The sequence below is a fragment of the Diabrotica virgifera genome, chromosome 1 (genome assembly GCF_917563875.1).
Source record: "Diabrotica virgifera virgifera chromosome 1, PGI_DIABVI_V3a".
Lineage (NCBI taxonomy): Eukaryota > Metazoa > Arthropoda > Insecta > Coleoptera > Chrysomelidae > Diabrotica > Diabrotica virgifera.
In genome coordinates this window covers 105,094,061-105,116,748 of record NC_065443.1, presented here as the reverse complement: position 1 = coordinate 105,116,748, position 22,688 = coordinate 105,094,061, and the positions used below count along the sequence as shown (strand labels likewise).

At 31.8% G+C, this 22,688-nt stretch overlaps 1 protein-coding gene across 3 annotated transcripts in view; it reads right to left on the bottom strand.

Annotated features, from left to right (window-relative positions):
- The window catches only part of LOC114325333 (uncharacterized oxidoreductase YjmC), a 103,535-nt gene that overhangs the window by 12,665 nt on the left and 68,182 nt on the right, over nucleotides 1-22,688 (bottom strand). For all 3 annotated transcript variants that reach the window (XM_050642779.1, XM_050642774.1, XM_050642768.1), the window contains 3 exons: nucleotides 8,347-8,462; nucleotides 3,528-3,626; nucleotides 1,541-1,736 (listed from right to left, as the gene is read on the bottom strand). In XM_050642779.1, the coding sequence (XP_050498736.1) occupies nucleotides 1,541-1,736; nucleotides 3,528-3,626; nucleotides 8,347-8,462 (411 nt within the window). The remainder of the gene's footprint in view (nucleotides 1-1,540; nucleotides 1,737-3,527; nucleotides 3,627-8,346; nucleotides 8,463-22,688) is intronic.

The window sequence follows — 22,688 nt, the reverse complement described above, 5'->3', positions numbered from 1 at the left end:
TCTAACTAGTTGTTTCCTATTATTCAAGTAGGATTAGAACCAATTCAAAGAAATACCACGAATTCCATAGAAATTTAGTTTTGTAACCAAGATGTTGTGATTTACACAATCAAAAGCTTTGGCATAGTCGCAGAAAACAGTGGCAGTATACAGATTATTGTTTAGTGCTTGGTAAACCTCATGTAGTACAGAAAACATGGCATCAGTGGTACATTTATTTGTTAAAAAGCCGAACTGATTTTGTGATAAAATGTTGTTATCAACGATGAAGGACATAAGTCGAGTTTTAATGAGTCTCTCAATAATTTTGGAGAGCACCGGTAGTAAGGCAATAGGTCTATAGTTGCAGGCATCAGATTTTTCGCCACCCTTATGAAGAGGAATAATAATGGCTGTCTTTAGGCACTCTGGAAATTTACCTTTTTCGAAGGAATCATTAATTAGTGAGAGGAGGATTTCCAACACATTTTCTGTGAGATAAGAGAAAATTTTTATAGATAGTCCATCAGTACTACAGGATGATTTGCTTTTGATACTATTGATTGTTTGGATCAGTTCAGAGTTACCGACTGGTCGTAAAAACAATGAATTCGAGACCTTTCTTGAATTAGGAAGATAGGAAAAGGGATCTTGTTGCGGCAAAATTGTTGATGTTATATTTTTACTCACATTAACGAAGTAGTCGTTTAGACTTTCAGGATTTGGAAGGGTTAAGTTAAGAAAATAAGCTTTCTTTCTTGTCGCACAATGTGTATACCTAAATATACAATAAAAAAGTTTTAATGAGAAATTAAAAATAATCGTAAAATATATCAAAAATCATAAAAGTATAAAATTTTGAAACACCATATCTTACTTAAAAATAGTCATACAGCCTTCTGCAATAGACCATTTTAGAGGTAATTGCCTTTTCTTCCTACTAAATGCAATATTGAATATACCTAAAGCTGCGTAGAAAAAAGTTACAGAACAATGTTTGCTAAGTAACAAGGAAAATGTCCAAAAATAGTTGTGAGTGGCGAACTATGAAAAAATATATTTTGGAAACTGTAAACCATAGCGACTTTTACCGAACGTCATTTTAAAGAGGTAGGATTTTTCTGTGAAGCAATTCCTATACCTATATCCCCGTGGAAAAAAGTTATGGGGCAAAAAACAAAATTGCTATCTTTCGGATTTTTTTCTTGCTTATCTTTTGGATATATTTTTGTAAAAAAAAAATATTTTTCACTTTAAAATGTGATATTTCGATAGTAAATTTAGTGCATAGAACTCACCCTAATTCGCCCTGTGCCTAGGGACTAATTTACCATTTTCTCAAAAACACACCCATTTAAATGGTAGCACTCCTCGGGTTTTTCATATTTAAAGTCTATTGACTATATGAAACAAAAAAACCCCGTTAACGTTGCAGTTTCTTTCTAAAATAAATATACATAATCAATAGCCTATTAATTTGTAGAACCATTTTAACATTTAATAGCGGGCAGCAGATCTAATAAATAAACATATCTGATAGTATACCAAAACAAATGCATACCTGCTAAAATTCCACATAATATCTCAACGAACATTCCCAACCCGTATCCTTTATATCCAGAATTTAATTCTTCTCCTCCGAGAGGAAGCAACCTCGTAGCCTTATAGGCGACACTAGCATCAGTCTCAACTTTGCCTTCTTTGTTTAAAGCCCATCCTTGTGGTATTTGCTCTCCTTTTCTTCGTTGAATTTCAATCTAAAATATGAATACAAATAAAAGATACAACATTTAAAATCGTTAAAACAAACAGAATTATATATAGACCTGGATCCCCCGTACCAAAAAAAAAGTTGATTAATAGCAAGCTGAAAATTTATTAACAGCTTACCGGTGTCTAGTCGGACGAACTTTGATGTATGGGAACATTGGAACAATGAAAGTTTTAATTGTGGAACAGGTTAAAAATTTGGAACGTCCGACTACGAAAATGTCACCTGTATTTTGTCGGACAGGACTTTTTTGTTGTTGACAAAACTGATTTGTTACTCTTTCGATATACTCTCATGCAAAAATCAGACTGGTGTTTATCACCAACTGGGCATTTTAATTAACAAATCAATTCGATTTTGTGTCCGACAAAATGACAAAATACATGGGACATTTTCGTAATATGACGTTCCAAATTTTTAAACTGTTCCACAATTAAAACTTCACATGTTCCAGTGTTCCCGTGCATCAAAATTTGTCCGACTAGACACCGTTAAGCTATTAACAAATTTTAAGCTTACTATTAATCAACTTTTTTTGGTACGCGGGATCCAGGCCTAATAATAATGAGAGGCAAAATTATGGAGTAAATTCATTTATTCGAAATTTTCTGGCAATATCATACTAGTGACGTTATCCATCTGAGCGTGATGACGTAACCGATGATTTTTGTAATGAGAATAGGGGTCATGTGCTAGCTAATTTGAAAGGGTATTGTTTGCTCTATTTAGTAATATAAACATTAAGATAATTAAAATTTTGAAGTTTTATTTCCGGAGAAATAAAATCTCTAATGGGACCAAGTTTCTAGTTGCGCCTATTCGTAGTTCCTATTATTTGCAAACCAAACGAATGATGAATTAAAAAAAGACAAAGGGGAGGTCTAAAAGTTGCATCTTACTACCTGTCTATTCATCATAGCCAAATTCCAACGAAAATTTGGTTCCGATAGTCAGTTAGGAGTAAAACTAATAAAAAATATGCTAAAATAATGCTAACTAACTAATAAAAACTAATATAAAGGATTTTATCGTTTTTTTTTTTTAATAAAAAATAATTCGGTGTAAAACGAAATTAAGAGGCATGTTATATTGCAGTTTGTTTAGGTTGGACTGTAAACGCCCTTACATACGTTTCACTCTCATTAGAGATCTTTAGAGGGTGTTGATCTAGTTAGCTATATACATACATAATATGGTCACCATATATACACCCTCCGAAGATCTCACCTAAGGGTGTTTATGCTCCTCTCTGAACAGACTGAACTATAAAATGCCTCTTAATTTCGTTTTACAGCGAATTATTTTATATTAACATAATTATTTACACCGAATGGCCACAAATATTTAATTTTTGAATTATGTAATTTGAGTAATACAAAATACATTTTACTTCTGACAGAAAACAGAAAATTAAAATTTGTTTTTGGCTTAAATTTGGCAAATTGTATTTCCCTCTTAGTAGCAATTGAACCCAGGACGACAATTTTCTTGAACGTTACACATCATTTCTGTAGTTAGGAAAACCCCATAGAAAAAAAACACGTAGTGTAAGATCTGGAGATCTTGGGGAAGGGGGATAAAATATAATCAAATATAATGAAAACTGAGCCTAATGGTTTGTTTATCATATTATTACGAGTTTTCACGAGTATGTACTCAATTGAAGTTACATTACTTTTAATCGAAACTTATCACGTTACAACCTGTATATCTCTGGAAGGAACTATGTATGTACGTACTACAGCGTTTGTTTAGAAGCAAGTTAGCCTCATCTTACCTTTCCTAGAGCAACAGCAGTCGTCGCCATATCCAGAACAAAATTATCTCCATCGTTGGCAGGCACTCCCAATGATATTGGATTTGTTCCCAAAGCTGACTAAAAGAATATTTTGATACGTTAATAATTGTCGTATGTTAATTTAAGAAACAGCCGTCCAAGGTTTTTTTGCTTATACGAATTGTTGTATAAACCTATATATTGTTGTATAAACCAATATACTGTGCAGCCGTCAGAGACAAAATGCCATTGAACCTCTAAAAATCATACGAACAAGTTTAATTTTGATGAGAATGTCAATCTTACCCCGGGCTTCCCCTTAAATCCCTCGTACTTCCCTCGTAGGGGAAAAGCGAAAAATGGCGATTTAGCAAGAAACTGTACGAAGCGCCGTAGAAAAAATCAAATCAAAAATCCAACAAAAAGTGTAACTAAAATAATTTTGAACAAATGCTTATACCACTTTTTGTGTAGAAATAACCGTTCTCTCATAAACAACGCTTGAAACGACAGTCATTTTTAATGTCAGTAGGCGTTCAAAACCAATTAAAAAAAATGTATCAACTATCAACTCGAAGTGACGGTTAAAATTCGATATCTTTTGATAAGAGTGTTCCATTTACAAAAATCAAAATGTCTTTCAAAGGTGAAGAGTGCAGATTATTTGGCGCGTTTTTTTTTCATTATGATATCCATAAAAATCACTTCCAATAACCGGTCACGATGGTATATCCATTGCTGGAGTCTAATCTTTAAAACCTATATCATGAAATATCGATTTTAAATTTTGGCAATAAATATGAGGCACATCAATTTGTCTAAAAAAAAACGCTGAATTTAAACTTTCACAATAAAAATGATCTCACGTCACGGAATATGCTTCCACGAAGACGGCATTTGATAGAAGTTGTAGCTGAAATTGTGTGGTTTCGAAACACAGACTTGTGCAATCGAAAAGAAGATATTTTAAATATTTTAGATCGTTTGCAATGTGAAAGTTTAAATTCACCATTTTTTGCACATATTACAAATGCCTCATATTTATTTTGTCAAAAATCGAAATTTCATGTTATAGATTTTAAAGATTAGGCTCTATTAGTGAAAATTCCGTAGTGGCCAGAAAATTGAAGTAATGGAACGTTTATTTAGTTCAGTTTCATAGAAACTAACTTCATTTGCGAAAAATACAAAAATTACACACGAAAGCTGCTCTCTTTACCTATATTGCGCCGGTCGCTTAAAGCGTTGTTTTTAAGAGAACGGTTCATTCTAGACAAAAAGTGCTGATGAACATTTTTGTTCAAAATTATTCTATGCCTGGTTGCACCAACATATTTTAAGATTAAGATGTGCTTTAAGCTCAGCTTCCGAAACATATGCGTTGCACCATTGAATCTTAGAGCCCGTTCACGTTCACATGAGAGGTGCTTAGCTCGCATTTTGATAACGCCCGATTACAACTACATAAATTTTATTTTAGGCCGTTCACATGCCACCGCGCATTTTAATGACGTAAAATGCACGTTAGCATGTGAACGGTCTCAAGTAAAATGTATGTAGTTGTAATCGCGCTTTATCAAAAAGCGTGTTAAGCGCCATTATGTGAACGGGCTTTTAGATCAATTTTCAGCTTGCCACAATTATAGTCTAAGAGCTAGTGAACCCTCCGACTAACGGTCGTCCTGTAAGGCTAGAAATTTTTCTAGTGATAATTAATAGCACACCAAGGCTAAAAACCATGACCCGGCAGGCCTCAGTGGTGCACGTGTATCTACCAGGTGAATCGAAAAGTGCGAATTTAGGGGGTAAAATAAACTTTCTCCTGTAAGGTTTAAATTTAAGTATGTGTTTGAGTAAGTCATTCAGAAGAAATGTGTACAATGACAGGCGATTCTGAAGAGCATAAGACCTTGCCAGGCGAGGGGAAAGATTAGGGGTTTTTCCTAAAATTATTCTTTTTGCATCGAACAAATTTTTTTTAGGTTTTTTGAATTATTCCAAACAGAAAACGTCTTTAGTGATTTTTCTCTTAAGTTAATAGTTTTTGTTATATAAGCGATTGAAAATTTTGAAAATTGCGAAATCGGCCATTTTTAACCCTAAATCGGACATTTATCTACAAATTTCAATGTTGCCAAGATACGTAGATATTCTTTAAATACTGATTGATGAAATCCCGAAGAGTTTTTTGCAATAAAATATCGAAAACCACTTTGTTTTTTTAATTGCTAATCAAGCAGGTGCGACACTGTAGTATAAGCATTGTATAACTAGACTTGTGTAAATAAACAATGGTATAAGTGAGGACGTTTGAGTTTGCATAAATTCATTATCTCAAGAATGGGAAAATTCAAGAGAAATCCTCAGACAGGTCGATTTTTATTTACAAATTAGGACTTTTTGGCAGATATATAATACTAGTGACGTCATCCATCTGAGCGTGATGACGTAATCGATGATTTTTTTAAATGAGAGTAGAGGTTGTGTGATAGCTCATTTGAAAGGTTTTTGAATTTTCTATTCACTAATATAAACATTAACATAATTATCTATACAGGGTGTACATAAATTTTTTTTTATTAAATTAACTTGGATCAAATTTGACAAATAGAAGAAAATTTTTTTGTGTACACCCTGTATAAATAATTATGTTAATGTTTATATTACTGAATAGAGAATTAAATAACCTTTCAAATGAGCTATCACACAACCCCTACTCTTATTTAAAAAAATCATCGATTACGTCATCACGCCCAGATGGATGACGTCACTAGTATTATATATATGCCAAAAAGTCGAAAATAAAAATTGATCTGTCTGAGGATTTCTCTTGAAATTTGCCCATTCTCGAGATAATGAATTTATGCAAACTCAAACGTCCTCACTTATACTAAAGTGTCGCACACGCTTGATTAGCAATTAAAAAAACAAAGGGGTTTTCGATATTTTATTGCAAAAAACTCTTCGAGATTTCATCAATAAATGTTAATAGAATATCTACGTACCTTGGAAATATTGAAATTTTTAGATAGATGTCCGATTTATGGTTAAAAATGGCCGATTTCTCAATTTTCAAAATTTTCAATCGCTCATATAACAAAAACTATTAACTTAAAAGAAAAATCACTAAAGACGTTTTCTGTTTGAAATGATTCAAAAAACCTGAAAAAAATTTGTTCGATGCAAAAAGAATAATTTTAGGAAAAACCCCTAATCTTTCCCCTCGCCTGGCAAGGTCTTATGCTCTTCAGAATCGCCTGTCATTGTACACATTTCTTCTAAATGACTTACTCAAACACATACTTAAATTTAAACCTTACAGGAAAAAGTTTATTTTACCCCCTAAATTTGAACTTTTCGATTCACCTGGTAGATACACGTGCACCGCAATATGGTTTAAAAAAGTGAATAAAAAAAGCATTTATTAGTAATAAATAATTATGCAAAAGTATCGTCCATTTTTCTTTATACACTTTTTGAATAACTTTTTCCAAAAAATTAACTTTTTTATCCTGTTTTAAGTGCACAACTACCAAGTAATATTATCTATATCATTATTGATAAAAAATTGTAATAAATATGTATAATTTCTTATATAACAAAATAAAAAATTATAAGGAAAGATTTACAATACTTTTGCATATTTATTACTAATAAATGCATTTTTTATTCACTTTTTTTAAACCAAGTGGAAAATATAGCTCCTGTTCTTTCATTTGACACCTGTGTAATGGTTCTAACGTCATTTTTTTATGACTTATGTTATTGCAAAAAAATGCTCTCTGGGATAAACAATTTGAATAAAATTTAAACAATTAAACGAATCGCTTTGAAATTGTTATCACATATTGAGCACCAAAGAAACATTATTTGACAAAAATTTCAAAGCTGTACACTAATTTTGACAACAGTTATTGCGAAAATAATTTTTTTTTGCAATTCCGACTTTTTTCGCAAGTATGTTAACAATAAATGAGTACAGTCGAACCCGCTTATTAGAATACCGGTTAAAGGAATATCCCGGCTAAAGGAATAAAAATTTGAGGTCCCAAAACGTTTTTACTATGCACATATGATCGGTTATTAAAATATCCCTGTTATAGGAATACTTTTGCTTGGCACGAAGGCTATTCCAATAAGCGGGTTCGACTGTATATCAAACTTTGTAATACGTCATTTTAAAGATTTTTCCATAATCTCGAAGATATTTGTACTTAAAAACAATAAGTTTCCCTGTTTTCCATTGATTTGAAAAAAAGTGAAAAATGCCATTTTTTGACACATAATTGTTTTTAAATAAAGATGGCCGCCAGATCCTACGCAGGAAATAGTTACAATTATAGGTATACCTCTTATAGGTATTACCTGTCGAAAAAACGCTTCAGTACCCTGGCTGTTCAAGTGTCATGGAAAAGACCTTATTACCCTGGACTAAATGGATTGGCACGTGGATTGCTTAGATAAGAATCGAAAATTATGGTGCAACGTAAGTGAAGCTTAAAGCGGCACTATCTATAATCTGAGCCGAGTTAAGCTTAAGATTAATTTGTTGGTGCAACCAGACATTAGCTACATTTCTTGTTTGAAACCTCTTTTACGGCGTACAGATTCTTAGTAAATCAATGTTTTTTATTTTCTCCCTCTACGAGGAGGGGTTTTGAGAGGGAAAACCGGGGTGGGGGTAGGAGTAAAAAACTTTTTTGCATCTTTTTAGGGTTCCAAAATTGACATTCTCAGCATTTGGCTGGTTTGTATGATTTTTAGGGTTCAAATCTTTAACGACTGGGCTATAAAATTGATTTATTGTTCATTTTCATACCTTAGTTGCCCTAGTGGGAACCATTAGAGGGGACGTGTTCGTAGCACTGAATCCAATCAATCCTCTTTTAATTGCTTGCAGGGCGTATATTCCAGCAATTCCATAATGATTTGAATCTGAATAAAATAGATTTTTTTACAAAAATTCTCTAAACTATGTAAAACTAATAAATCATAGTAACGGTTATCAGGAAACCACTACTTCAAGTAGTATATACAGTGGAACCCCGTTAACTCGGATTAATCGGGACCGCGGCCGATCCGGGTTATCGAAAATTCGGGTTAGCCGGAGAAAATGGTAAAAATTATTAAAATATGGTATGCTTACAGATAAACTCCGTTATAATTGGCACACAGACACTTGTAAACCACGTTCGCGTTCCACACATACAAAGCGTCGTCGAGAGTCTCATTTTTAGCTTTCTTAGCTTTGCACCGATTGTCCAAACTGTCTTTTGTTATCATTTTGAAACAAAAACAACATTTTAAGTTTTATTGCCATTACGTAGACAAAAAATCACGCAAACACAACAAAATCTGAATATATTTACGCGGAACGAACAATTTACTACAGACTTTACTACACACTAGTGTTGCCAGGTCCGATTTGTTTTTAGTCGGTACATAAGCAAAAAGAAATCGGGATTTAGGGTTGTAGATCGGGACAAATAAATAACAATAGCACAGTAAATGACCGTTTAGGAGTGTGTTTTTCAGAGTCAGCTCCGAATTGCATGGAAATGTGGTTTTAGGTTCTACTTACTGTCTACTTCAAAGTTGAACTTGTACCGTTGCGTTGGTTGCTTTTACTTGGGGCTTAACAGTTACAGTTACCCCTTCTCAGGGGTAAAAAAAACGCGCGTTTAAAGTAAGTGCCAAAATGGATCAACTGACTGACTCTAAAAAACTTTTGTTTTATATAATTTTTAAAGTATGTCAATACTTTTCGAGTAATTTTATCAAAAAATATTCTTAGCAAAAATGAAAAAAAAATTGTATGTTCAGAAAGTCTATAAAACCAGTAAAACCAAAGTTGTAGCTCATCAAAATTACGTTCTTATTCGTCAAATTCCAAATTGAATTTTTCAACTTGAAATAACCAAAAAATTAAGCAATTTTCGGGCAAAACCTATTTAAAATTTTTTAAAGTGTTTAAAAAAATCTTTAATTTTGTTTTATATAAAAGTCTCTAGCATTAAAACTAAGCGAGTTACGCCAAAATAAAGTTGACCCCTTTTTTTGATAAAAAAAATCGTGAAAATCTCCCCCTATTTAGCACCGTAAATAAAATTAATCGTTACCGCTTTACCATTTACTTTATATGTGTATTGTTTATACGATCTGTCTACCGGTTGGGAGTGCTTTAAAAAAAATTGTTTTATAGTAAAAAAAATTCCGAAAATATTGGAAAATACCCTTTTTCAAAATAACTTAAAAAGTAATAGGGATACTAAAAATCTCAAGAAGTAAAAAGTAGGTAGGTTTTGCTTTTCTAAATATGATAGATTCATTTTGTTTTTCTGTAAGACAATAATTGGTTAAAATATGGCTGTTCTTATTTTGCATACACTCGTGATTAGTGACTCGTTCAGGCCCTTTCAAGCATGTAAAAAATACAAAAGTAAAATAAATTGTGTGTAAAGCGGTAACGATTAAGTTCATTTGGAGTGCTAAGTATGGGCAGATTTTCACGATTTTTTTACCAAAAAAAGAAGTCAACTTAATTTTGAGCAGAACTCGCTTAGTTTTGATGCTATAGTCGGTTCGCTAAACTCAAACGCAACTGGCTAGATATTTTAGTCGATAATTTTTTTGTTTTTTGCCAATTTTGCAAAAATTGGCAAAATTACTAACTATTTAGTGATTATTAACTATTTAGTAATTATTTTTTGCCAATTTTACTAAAATTGGCAAAATTACCGACTAAAATATCTAGAAAGTTGCGTCTGAGTTTAGCGAAAAGACTATAGTAACTTTTTTAAAACATAAAAATAGAGCTTTATTAAAAAAGTTTTAATTGGTTTTTCCCGAAAAGTGCTTCATTCCTTGGTTATTTCACGTTAAAATATTTGATTTGGAATTTAATGAATAAGAACGTATTTTTCATGAGCTACAACTTTGCTTTTGCTGGGTCTATAGACTTTACGAGTTCACAATTTTTTTCATTTTTTTTATGTTATGCTACATTTTTGCTAACAATATTTTTTTTATCAAATACTTACTGTTTGAGTTATTTGTGAAAATCGCCTAAAAACGTGATGTTTTTGTCGAAAAATAAAGATCTTCAATCGTAAATAACTCAAAAAGTAAAATAAAAATTCCATTTTTAACCTTACTTTTACCTTACCTAACTCAAAAAGTGTAAACTAAGTTAAAATTATATACAACTAAAATTGCTTAGAATTAGTCAATTTATCCATCTCCGGACTTATTTTAAACGCGCGGTTTTTCACCGTCAACTAGGGGTGACTGTCACCCCCCGAGTAAAAGGAACCAACGGCACAAGTCGTCCAAATTTTCATGCATTTCGGAGTTGATCCTGAAAATTACATGTAAATGATCCTTGTAAATCGCCGTATTTCCCGTTCATTTTCTGGACTACAAGGTGTTTATATAATCTGTATTATAAATCCTACATAATAATAATAATCAGACGAAATTACAAAAAAAACGTAGATTAACACATTCGCGGTCATGACTGCATATGAAGTCATTTACTCCATAAGAATACGTGTATAAAATGACAGCGTGTCCGCGAATGTGTTAAGTAAATTATTTATTTTTTATTAAAAATGATATTAAATTTTTTCATTCGATTTTGCCGCTTTTAAGAGTGCCTTGTTTTTATAACATAGTCACTGCAAGTCCTCCTGAAATTGGTTTTCTTGGGTGAAAATCGGGACATTTAGTGTCCCGATCAGGTACAAATCGGTACGCGTCCCCAGACCCCTGAAAATCGGGACGTCCCGCGCAAATCGGGACACCTGGTAAAGCTACTACACACACACAATACCGTCTCGCAACGAGAACGAACTTATGTTATTTAATAAGAGTGAAGACTAAAACCATTGTTTGAAAAATAATTTTTTAATAGTCTTTTCTAAACCATGCTAGACAGTTTCAAGTAAATAAGGGATACTACAGATGCCTATTGGTTTCGATAACACGAGAATGAGCGTTGTCTGCCATGCCAGTTATTTTTACTAAGGTATATTATGTATCAAATTACACAAATACGCATTATCTCTCATTGTATAATGTGTTTGACATTGAAAATTGAAACGAATGAACTACATAGGAATTCGCTAAAACGACAAATTTTTACGAAGAAAGTTTATTATGATAAATAAAATTAGCCTGAAAAATATAAGATATTATAGTATTCGAACAATATGTTTATAAGGAAAGATAAAAGAAAATATTTTAAGATGTTGAAAAGAAATTGGAAAATCCAGCATAAAGGACATACATTTTTATTGTTGTAATGTTTGTCTGATAAAAATCGGTCCGGGTTAGCCGGACTTCCGGGTTATCGGGGGCCGACTTATCGGGGTTTACAACGTTAATTTACAACGTTAGTTTACAACAATATTTACAACGTAAATTTTTGTTATTTACGTATGCGAAAAAATAAACGGTACTGAAATGAATATTGAAATGTTTATGAATATTTATATAGTTGGATCATTCCATTTCAAATCACTTAATTTTGTAGCAAAAAAAAAAATGTTGGACCTCCGATTTGTCTGAAAATTGGTATATAGCTTCGGGACGTAAAAATAAGATATTTAAGGTCAAAAAATCTTCTTCTTTTTTTCTCAAAATGTTATTTTATGCGATTTTACAGTGATTTGGTGTTTATTTAAAAAAATTTGCATTTTCTGTCGTAAAGTATCAATGAAAAATATAATATTTTAATAAAAAGGACTCAAAAATGTCATTATAAGAAGTTACTTTGATTCAAAACAAGCTTTTGATCAAATTTTATGGTGTAGAAAACGTTAAAATACCGTTTTTTACATTATTCTCCATTCCCAAAATACATCATAATCGATTTGGCTGAAAATTTGCAAACAAATAGACAAAACACAGAACTTTAAGTGGTGAAAAGGATTTGAATTATATTACAATACCGAAAAAGTTACATGCAATATTATAGTCAAATATAGGCGTCTACTGTAAGTAAAATTAACACGAAAATATCGACCTCACGACAAAAATTGTTAAAAAGAAATTGTAATAATGGTAAATACGATTCATTTTGAACAATTTCAGTTCCTACCATTTTTGACGAAAAGTTAAAAATGGCGGAGATATTGAGCAAAACAGGTTCTCCTTTAAAATCAAGATAGCGGCTAACGTAACGGAGGAATTCATTCGTGATTTTAAATTTAGGCTACTATTGACTCCCCTAAAGATCAGAAAAATAAAATTTTGGCTAGCTCGGCATTCAAGGTCAAATGCTATCCCGACTGGACTAATATATATATATATATATATATATATATATATATATATATATATACTTTTGAGTCTGATATTATAGACCAGTAAGGATATGTGAAAAAACGTCTATTTTTGGATGTGAGAGGTGGCATTCGGATTTTTGCAGATAAAGTTAGGTGACACCTTCAGTAATAATAATTGACTTATGCTCCTTCTCAACTATGCCCGGAATATTAATAAAAAAATTAAAATATTTAAAAATTTCGAAAAACGTCGATTTTTTTCTGCTTTCTTTGCTTATAACTTTAAAACGATTCGTTTTGGAACAAAGTCGTACAGAAATAAAATAAATATAATTGAATTATATATGATTTACGATTGGTCAAAAATGTCTGAACGTATTACCTTTTCTGCAATATAGCAATAAATACAAAATAAGGGGGCAAAATACGCCTGTTATTATTCAATATTTTTAACCACTTTGGTGGCACTTAGAACCTTAGAAATTCGCTTAGGAAATTCTTTGTAACATACTTAAACCGTGTACCAAATTTCATTAAAATCGACCTAATAGATTTTGCATAATAAATTTGCAATCTAAATGTTTTTAAAAAAATTCAAATTTTTTAAAATCTTTCTGAACAAAAAGTAGATTATTTAGAAGTTGGCTAATTTTTTTACATATAAAGAGGTGCTCTACCTATCTAATACACTTTACAGAATTAAAATCGGATTATTTAAGGGGCCTCAGCAATGTTTTAAACTTATAAACAATTTTTTGGCTTATAAACAAATAGCTTTGTTTAATAATAAAAAAAACTAATTTTTAGCAATTCAAATGATTAAAACCGGTATAATTTGACTTAAACTTTCAAATGCTGTCAGCAGAATTGCTATTTTATTTTTAATCAAAAGTTGTTCGCGTTCAAAAATTGCAATTTTTCGATTTTTTGAAAGTTTCACTGCGTTTATCTCGAAAACTATGCATCCTACGAAAAAACTTGTAAAAACATTTTTTGCTTAGAATTACCCGAGAAATACAAAAAAATGTTTTATTTTGCGAAAAATCAATGTTACTTAATTCCTCAAGTTCTTTGTTTATAACAATCTTATCGACATCCGGATCAACTGTTACCCAAAAAAATCGTGTTCTACGGGTCAAAAAGTACATAAAAATCTTGGGTAAGTCCATCTAAATAAAGGAGCCCGTAGCACCCCCTCCTGGCCACAGCACTAATTTGTTTATAAACCAAAAAATTGTTTATAACTTTAAAACATTGCTGAGGCTGCCTAAATAATCCGATTTCAATTCTGTAAAGTGCATTCGATAGGTGGAGTGCTTTTTTATATGTAAAAAAATTGACAAATCTTTGTATCTTCTAGTTTTTGTTGTGCAAGATTTTAAAACATTTTAATTTTTTTAAAAAAGTTTAGATTGCAAAATTATTATTCAAAATCTAGTAAGCCAATTTTAATGAAATTTGGTGTACGGTTTTATCACATTACAAAAGTTTTCTAAGCGAATTAGGAAGATTCCAAGTGTAACCTAAGTGATGGAAAATCATTGAATATGTACAGGCTTGTTTTGCCCCCTTATTTTATATTTATTGCTATTTTGCAGCAAGGGTGATAAATTAAGACATTTTTAACCAATCGCATCTGATAGAAAATTTAATTATCTTTGTTTTATTCCTATACGACTTTGTTCCAAAATGAATCGTTTTAAAGTTATAAACAAAAAAATTAGAAAAAAATCGATGTTATTCGAAATTTTTTAATATTTCAATTTTTTATTAATGTTCCGGGCATATTTGAGAAGGAGCATAAATAAATTTTATTATTAACGAAGTTATCACCTAACTTTATCCGCAAAAATCTGAATGCCACCTCTCACGTCCACCTAAAAACAGATCCTTACTGGTCTATTACTACATGTAACTTTTTTGGTATTGTAATATAATTCAAATCCTTCTAACCACAAGTCCTATCTTTTGGCTATCTGTGGGCAAATTTTCAGCCAAATCAATAATGGTGTATTTTGGGAATGGAGGAAAATGTAAAAAACGGTATTTTATCGTTTTTTACACTAGGAAATTTGATCAAAAACTTGTTTTGATTCAAAATAACTTGTTATAATGCCATATAATGACATTTTTGAGTCCTTTCTATTAAAATATTATGTTTTTCATTGATACTTTACGTCAAAAAATGCAAATTTGTTTAAATAAACACCAAATCACTGTAAAATCGCATAAAATAACATTTTGAGAAAAAAAAAGATTTTTTGACCTTTAATATCTTATTTTTACGTCCCGCAGAAGCTATATACGAATTTTCAGACAAATCGGAGATCCAAAATTTTTTGCCTGAGTGATTTAACATGGAATGACCCATTTCATATTCATGATATAGCAGCCTTGCAAACGTTATTCACGACAAAATTCCCGATAAACAGATGTTAAAAAATATGCCCTCTGGCACGCAAAAAAATTCTAATTCTACTTCGCAATTACGGAATGCCAGACGGTGGATCGATCTGCCTCCTTCAGCATTCCCCATATATATATATATATATATATATATATATACATCAGATGGAGTTAAGTCTGGTGAGTGCGATGGGTATGAAAAATCACTGCTTCGTGAAATAAGGCGATCCCCAAAATGATCGCTAATCGCAGTATTCGAAGAGAAGCCCCGTACTTGTAAAACCATTGCTAATTTTAAGCTTGGACCGTTTTCGTGATCTTTTCCGTATGACCTAAAAAAATACTCCATGATTAGTGATGTTGATTATAGTTACTTTCGAGTATTCGTTACAAATCGTTACTTTTGTATAAAGTAATCATAAGTATTCGTTACTTTGATTACTTTTGTCACTTTTGTATTTGAGTACCGGTAATCATATCGAGAATCCCATTTCTCAGTATTTCCTATAACCCTAATAACACCAAACATTCCATGTATGTTCCTAGAATGTACACACAGGATATTGAAAAAATTTCTGGAATGTCCTCAAAAGCACAAGATATGTCCCCTAAATGTCCCAGGAAAGTCCTCTGTCAGCATTTTAAACATTCCTTGAATGTCTTGTTGGAACATTCCATGAATGTCTACGAATGTTCTTTGGACATTCGCAGTATCTATATTTTTTATACATACCCTGGATATAGTCGCTGATGTGACATAATACCTTCGATTTGTTTTTTCCTAAGTTTTGTAAGAGAGACTGAAACCTTTTTTTACAGTCACCTCCTATTTTCATATGATATTTTTTTACATGTTTTGTAAGAAATTCAACTATCTAGTTACTACAAAACATGTCGTCAAAATTTACATGTGAAAACAGGAGATGACCCTAAAAATGGTTTTTCGTCTCCTACAAAATTTATGAAAAAGCAGATAGGAGGTATTGTCACATTACCGACGATATACCAGAAGTATATGTGGCCATACCAAATAATACATCCTTGATAAATCTAAACACTTTTATTGCACAAAATCTTGTCATATATTGTTTTCCATAATCATCACTACGATGATGATTCATTGTATTGAATTGTACATTACAATAATTACAATCTGGTCATAACTGACCAATGAGCAATTCTAATTTAACCTAAATTACTACTGTTCCTTAAAATAAAGAGCTTACCCCATAGCGTCTCTTATCTAATCTAACAAGATAGTGCACTATTCTAGCATACACACTAACGCTCACAAGCACTATGCTCTGCTTTTCACTATCACCTATCACTCAAACTAGTTCAAAAGGCTTTGTCCTCTTCAATCTTCTAGTTTGCCCAGTAGTATCGAGGAGCTGGATTTCCTCAATATTCTTGTAGGTACTTATGAAGTTATTGCTCGTGACTTCCAACTTTAAAAACAAATCCAGCTGTAAAATATTTCTGTGCCTGAAAGCTTTTGTATGCTTTCATCTGCTGCTTAGAGTAGTAACTGTGAAACTTCATCAGATATGTATAAATATCTATAATAGTAATTTGGTGGAATGCACTTTACTGTAAAATCCAATTCTGACTAAATTATATATGGATCTAAATCATCAATTATTTTCAGCTTCAATAAATATCTAAAATAATAAAAGAAATAGGTAATGTTATTGCTTGCAAAATTCATCAATATTGATAAATATCAGGGAAAAATGAACAGTAAATAAAAATTGTTTCCCTTACCTTTCTCCAACATCTGGAGCTTCCAATAATAATTTCCTTAAATAATCACTTTGCATTGTGGTATAGTTTATAAAGTTCACAAAATACAGCAAACGAAATCCAAATGAATCCAAAATATCCAAAATACGACGATAAACAATGAAAAATAGATATTACAAACATAACCTCTGTAACTTTTTGTATGCCAACTGCCAAATCCAAACCGAACCAGAAGTCACGTGGTTTGGATTGCCTAATACATAGATACACGCGCGGCAAATTTGAAAATGAACGCAAATTGAATAGTAAATAGCCTTTATTAAAATATAGGACATTAGCAGTATGTTCACAGAATGTCTTGTGGTAACATTCCACCAATAATTTAATCAGATGTTCACCTAATGTTCCTTGAATGTCCAGGACATTCAAACATTAATAGAACTTTGATAGTACATTCCTGGAATGTTTTGTGTTGTTAGGGAAGTATAAGATCCGATATAACGACCTTCACCGATCTATTTAATGGATAGAAATTAAATGATATGTAATTGTTCTGTCATAGGGCTTTTCATCGACTGTCATGTGTTTCGAGCTTCTGTCATGTGTCACATAATATTAATATATCTACGTCATACGTCTCTGGTTTATATAATTGTTATATACCAATAACGTATGACGTAGATATATTAATATTATGTGACACATGACAGAAGCTCGAAACAAATGACTGTGAATGAAAAGCCCTATTGCTGCTCCACAATATCAGTAATCTCGAGTAATCTGTTTGCATCAATTAAGTGCCAAAAACAAACCCTCTAAATTCTAGATGATGTACCTTAGCAGTAACCCTGGGCACCCAGGTGCTTCGGAGGTCGGTTCTGATTGCAAATTCGTGTTCAGTGACCCCAAATACCCCGAAATAAGAACATCTGGCCCTTAATATACTGATTTTAACATGTTTATGCATTTTTCGATGCGTTTTATACACTTTAAAATGTAATAATTTATTTTCACCTATTTTTTATTGTAGACTTTTTTTTTAGACGTCATCCTAATTAAAAACACAATGCAAAAAGTTGCAAGTCTCTATGTACCTACTATATTTAAAAATATATTTATTCCTGTGTCTTTAGTGTTAAATGCCCTGGTCTAATAAAAACAATGCCATACCTACATGTAAAATTATAGTTGACGATCATAGTCTAGAAATATTACCTTTTCTACATATTTTCCGGTCAATCTAAGCTATTTTTTTCTAGGCCTGATAAGAATAGTATGTATTTATTATTAAAATCTAATGTGTTACATTTTAATTTTCAAAAAACTAATATCTGTGAAATTCTGTGAATTATCTATCTGTTTCTGGGTGCATGCTTTGTTAAATGATATACCTCCCTCTGTTTCAGCTACTTCTCAGCGCCCTGTAATCCTGTAAAACTCTTCATCGCCTTCGTCCTTCATAAATAAAATTGTATTTAACTGTACTGATACCGAACTCTCGTGGAATACCGGTCCGACTCCGATATCAACCGAGTAGATACAATACTCAAAATCAAAATAGGTACTCGCTCTGATACGATTGGTACGAAGTACGGAAGTAATCAGAGTAATCAAAGTAATCAAAGCAACGATTTACCTCTCTGTATAGTAATCGTTACTTTCGGTATTCGTAAGTAACGAGTACTTTGTAACGAATAGTTACTTTTTCAACATCACTATCCATGATAAAAATTTTTTCTGCAAATCTGAGAACCATCCTGAAGTAGGTACCTAACATTAACACATTCACATACGTTATAACGACGCCGAAAACCAGTCACTAAGTTTCGGCGCATGACAGATGCACGTCTGTGTAAATTGTGAGGTAGTCTAGTTCTAAAAAGTACTGTTAGGTACTTTAAGTCGTAATGCTTAAAAATTAAAGACAAAAACTTATGCGATAAAATAACCATTGACCTACCCAAAACGGGCGCATATGAGCGGTACTACAAATTCGCAATTGATGAAATTAATTCATTTCTGGAAGATAAATAAACGGGCCAGTTTTCGTTTTTTTAAATAGTTTTTTTAAAAAAAATTTCAAATTCAAAAACCGAAAAATTTCAAATCAATTTTTCTAGAAATTGTTGTATCCCACCGTTTTAAATTAAGAGTACCTTTTAGTACTAGCTCACTTCATAATTTAATAATCCATTATCAAAAATGCTTAAAACTTAAAGACAAAAAAATTATGCGATAAAATAACAGTTGTCCCACTCAAAATGGACGCTTACGACCGGTACTAGAAATTCCTAATCGATGGAATCGATTTATCTCTGTAAGATAAATAGGCGTACCAATTTTCGTTTATTTAAATTTAAGCGTTCTGCAGGTATTTAAAAGAAATTAATTACAAGACGCCATTTTCAAAGAGTTCTAGCTCCTTTAGGAAGCATTTTAGGACTAGGTGAATTAGGTTAAATTGCCTTAAAATTATCTGAGCAATCTCCGGTTTTTCTTTGTCAGGAGATTTTCTGGACACCCTGTATAATGACATATTCTAAGAGAAATAAGAGTAGAACAGGCCAAGACTTAATGGAAGATTGGCGCAGAAAATTGACAATAGACAACAACGACTAGTGAAACAGACTAAATAGACAACACACACTCAACTAGGGATGCAGTATTACCAAAGGGGACACGCGCCAACTCGTAACTCTTAATGACAAACTTTTTTAAATCAAAATGTATACCAACCAATTCGTAACTTTTCTACTAATACCTGACCAACTCGCAACTTTATACAGGTGAATTCGAAACCATTGTTTAATGCTAATACCCCAGGTAGTTGTTAGGTTAAAAGGTAAGAAATAAATTTGAACAGTAACGGATTAAGCCAACACGGATATAGCATATTATTAACCCGTGTTGAGCTGCCCCCCCCCCCCACTTGCAAAAATTAAAAAACAAATAGCCCTGATTTATGAGCTATTTATGAGCTCTCATATTCCGCAAACTAAAAATTTTGAGCTCGTTCCACTGAGCAGGAATTTAATACCCTAGTGGGGGGGGCTGAGTCAGCCCCCCCCCACTACTTAAAAATAGGAATATTGAATCGGTTTTTGCGGCAGAATTACGAGCTATTTATGAGCTCTTGAAATTATATAGTTTCGATTTTTGAGCTCATCCCCTTCACCCCCAAACAACCCTTTAATTGATTTAACTTAAGAGAAAGATGCTGAGAAAACTTAAAATATATCGTATTGCGAATATAATTCCTATAGCTTATATACTCTAAGAATAAACTATTAAATCAAGAGCATTTCGATTATTGAGCTACAACCCCTTCGCCAGAAAACCACCCTATCTTCCCGGCTTAAGAGAAAGTTGTATTTAAAATGCATTAAACTAATTATTTGGCGACTACATATCATTTAATAATTTATAAGCTTCCAGATTACGCGCATTTAGATCAGTAAATTGCAATTTATTTTGTATAGTGCAGTCACTGAAGGTAAAAATCAACGATTACCTTCAATTTCGGTGAACCTTCATCGATTTTCACGAAAATTGGTCAGTGGTTAGAGGATACGTCAAGAAACAAAGGTGACATGGTACCACCTTGCGCCTTTACCCTGAGGGTGGATACCGCCCCTTCTCGGGGGTGAAAATTATTTTATAAAAAATAAATGCACAAATCAATAAAAGAACAAATTAAAAGCAAAATTTATTATATAAAGTTAATAAAATAAGTCAATATTTTTTAAGTTATTAAAGATCAAAGATTTTAATTATTTGTGAAAAAATGCATGTTTTGAAAAGGTTTTTTGTAAATCACTGAAAAACTTCAAGTTTTTACAAAAAAGTTAATAGTAGTTTAATTGGTATAGCTTATATTCTAAGAATAAACTCTTAAATCACGCGTCTTTCGATTATAGAGCTACAACCCCTTCGCAAGAAAACGACCCCATATTCCCGGCTTAAGAGAGAGTTGTTCTTAAAATAATTTAAATTAATTATTTGGCGACTACATATCGTTTAATAATTTATGAGCTTGCAAAATATACGCATCTCAATTATTGAATTGCCATTTTCTTTCTATAGTGCAGTCACTGAAGGTAAAAATCAACTAGTACCTTCGATTTCGGTAAATCTCCATTCATTTTCACGAAAATTGGTGAGCGGATTTTGATACTATCAACTTTTTCTGCATCTTATTTTTCATAGGTATTTCTAAGTACTTTGACAAGTATTTAGTACCTAAGTGTTATAAAATGCATCTATTTCCCGTTATTTAAGCTTGAACCCTTAAATTTTAACAGTCGCGGAAAAAAATATACATTTAATTACCAATAACTTACTTTAAATTAACATTAAAGGGTTTTTCAAGTAAGCAATTTATTATATTTTTTATTAGCTTCAATTTTAGTGATGAAAACTTTTTTGTAAAAACTTACAGTTTTTGAGTCATTTATGAAAAATCGCTCTAAAGCATGCATTTTCTTTCCAAAAATTAAAATATTTGATCTTTAATAACTCAAAAAGTATTGATTTATTTTAATCACATTATATAACAAATTTTGCTTACAATTTGTCCCTCTCTCGATTTGTGGGGTTATTTTTAATAAAGTAATTTTCACTCCCGAGAAGGGGTGACATATACCCCAGGCTAAAACCCCAAGTTGTTATTGTCAATTCGTGAAAATAAACGGAGATTTACCGAAATCGAAGGTACTAGTTGATTTTTACCTTCAGTGACTGCACTATAGAAAGAAAATGGCAATTCAATAATTGAGATGCGTATATTTTGCAAGCTCATAAATTATTAAACGATATGTAGTCGCCAAATAATTAATTTAAATTATTTTAAGAACAACTCTCTCTTAAGCCGGGAATATGGGGTCGTTTTCTTGAGAAGGGGTTGTAGCTCTGTAATCGAAAGACGCGTGATTTAAGAGTTTATTCTTAGAATATAAGCTATACGAATTAAACTACTATTAACTTTTTTGAAAAACTTAAAGTTTTTCAGTGATTTACAAAAAACCTTTTCAAAACATGCATTTTTTTCACAAATAATTAAAATCTTTGATCATTAATAACTTAAAAAGTATTGACTTATTTTATTAACTTTATATAATAAATTTTGCTTTTAATTTGTTCTTTTATTGATTTGTGCATTTATTTTTTATAAAATAATTTTCACCCCCGAGAAGGGGCGGTATCCACCCTCAGGGTAAAGGCGCAAGGTGGTACTATGTCACCTTTGTTTCTTGACGTATCCTCTAACTACTGACCAATTTTCGTGAAAATCGATGAAGGTTCACCGAAATTGAAGGTAATCGTTGATTTTTACCTTCAGTGACTGCACTATACAAAATAAATTGCAATTTACTGATCTAAATGCGCGTAATTTGGAAGCTTATAAATTATTAAATGATATGTAGTCGCCAAATAATTAGTTTAATGCATTTTAAGTACAACTTTCTCTTAAGCCGGGAAGATAGGGTGGTTTTCTTGCGAAGGGGTTGTAGCTCAATAATCGAAATGCTCTTGATTTAATAGTTTATTCTTAGAGTATATAAGCTATATGAATTATATCCGCAATACGATATATTTTAAGTTTTCTCAGCATCTTTCTCTTAAGTTAAATCAATTAAAGGGTTGTTTGGGGGTGAAGGGGATGAGCTCAAAAATCGAAACTATATAATTTCAAGAGCTCATAAATAGCTCGTAATTCTGCCGCAAA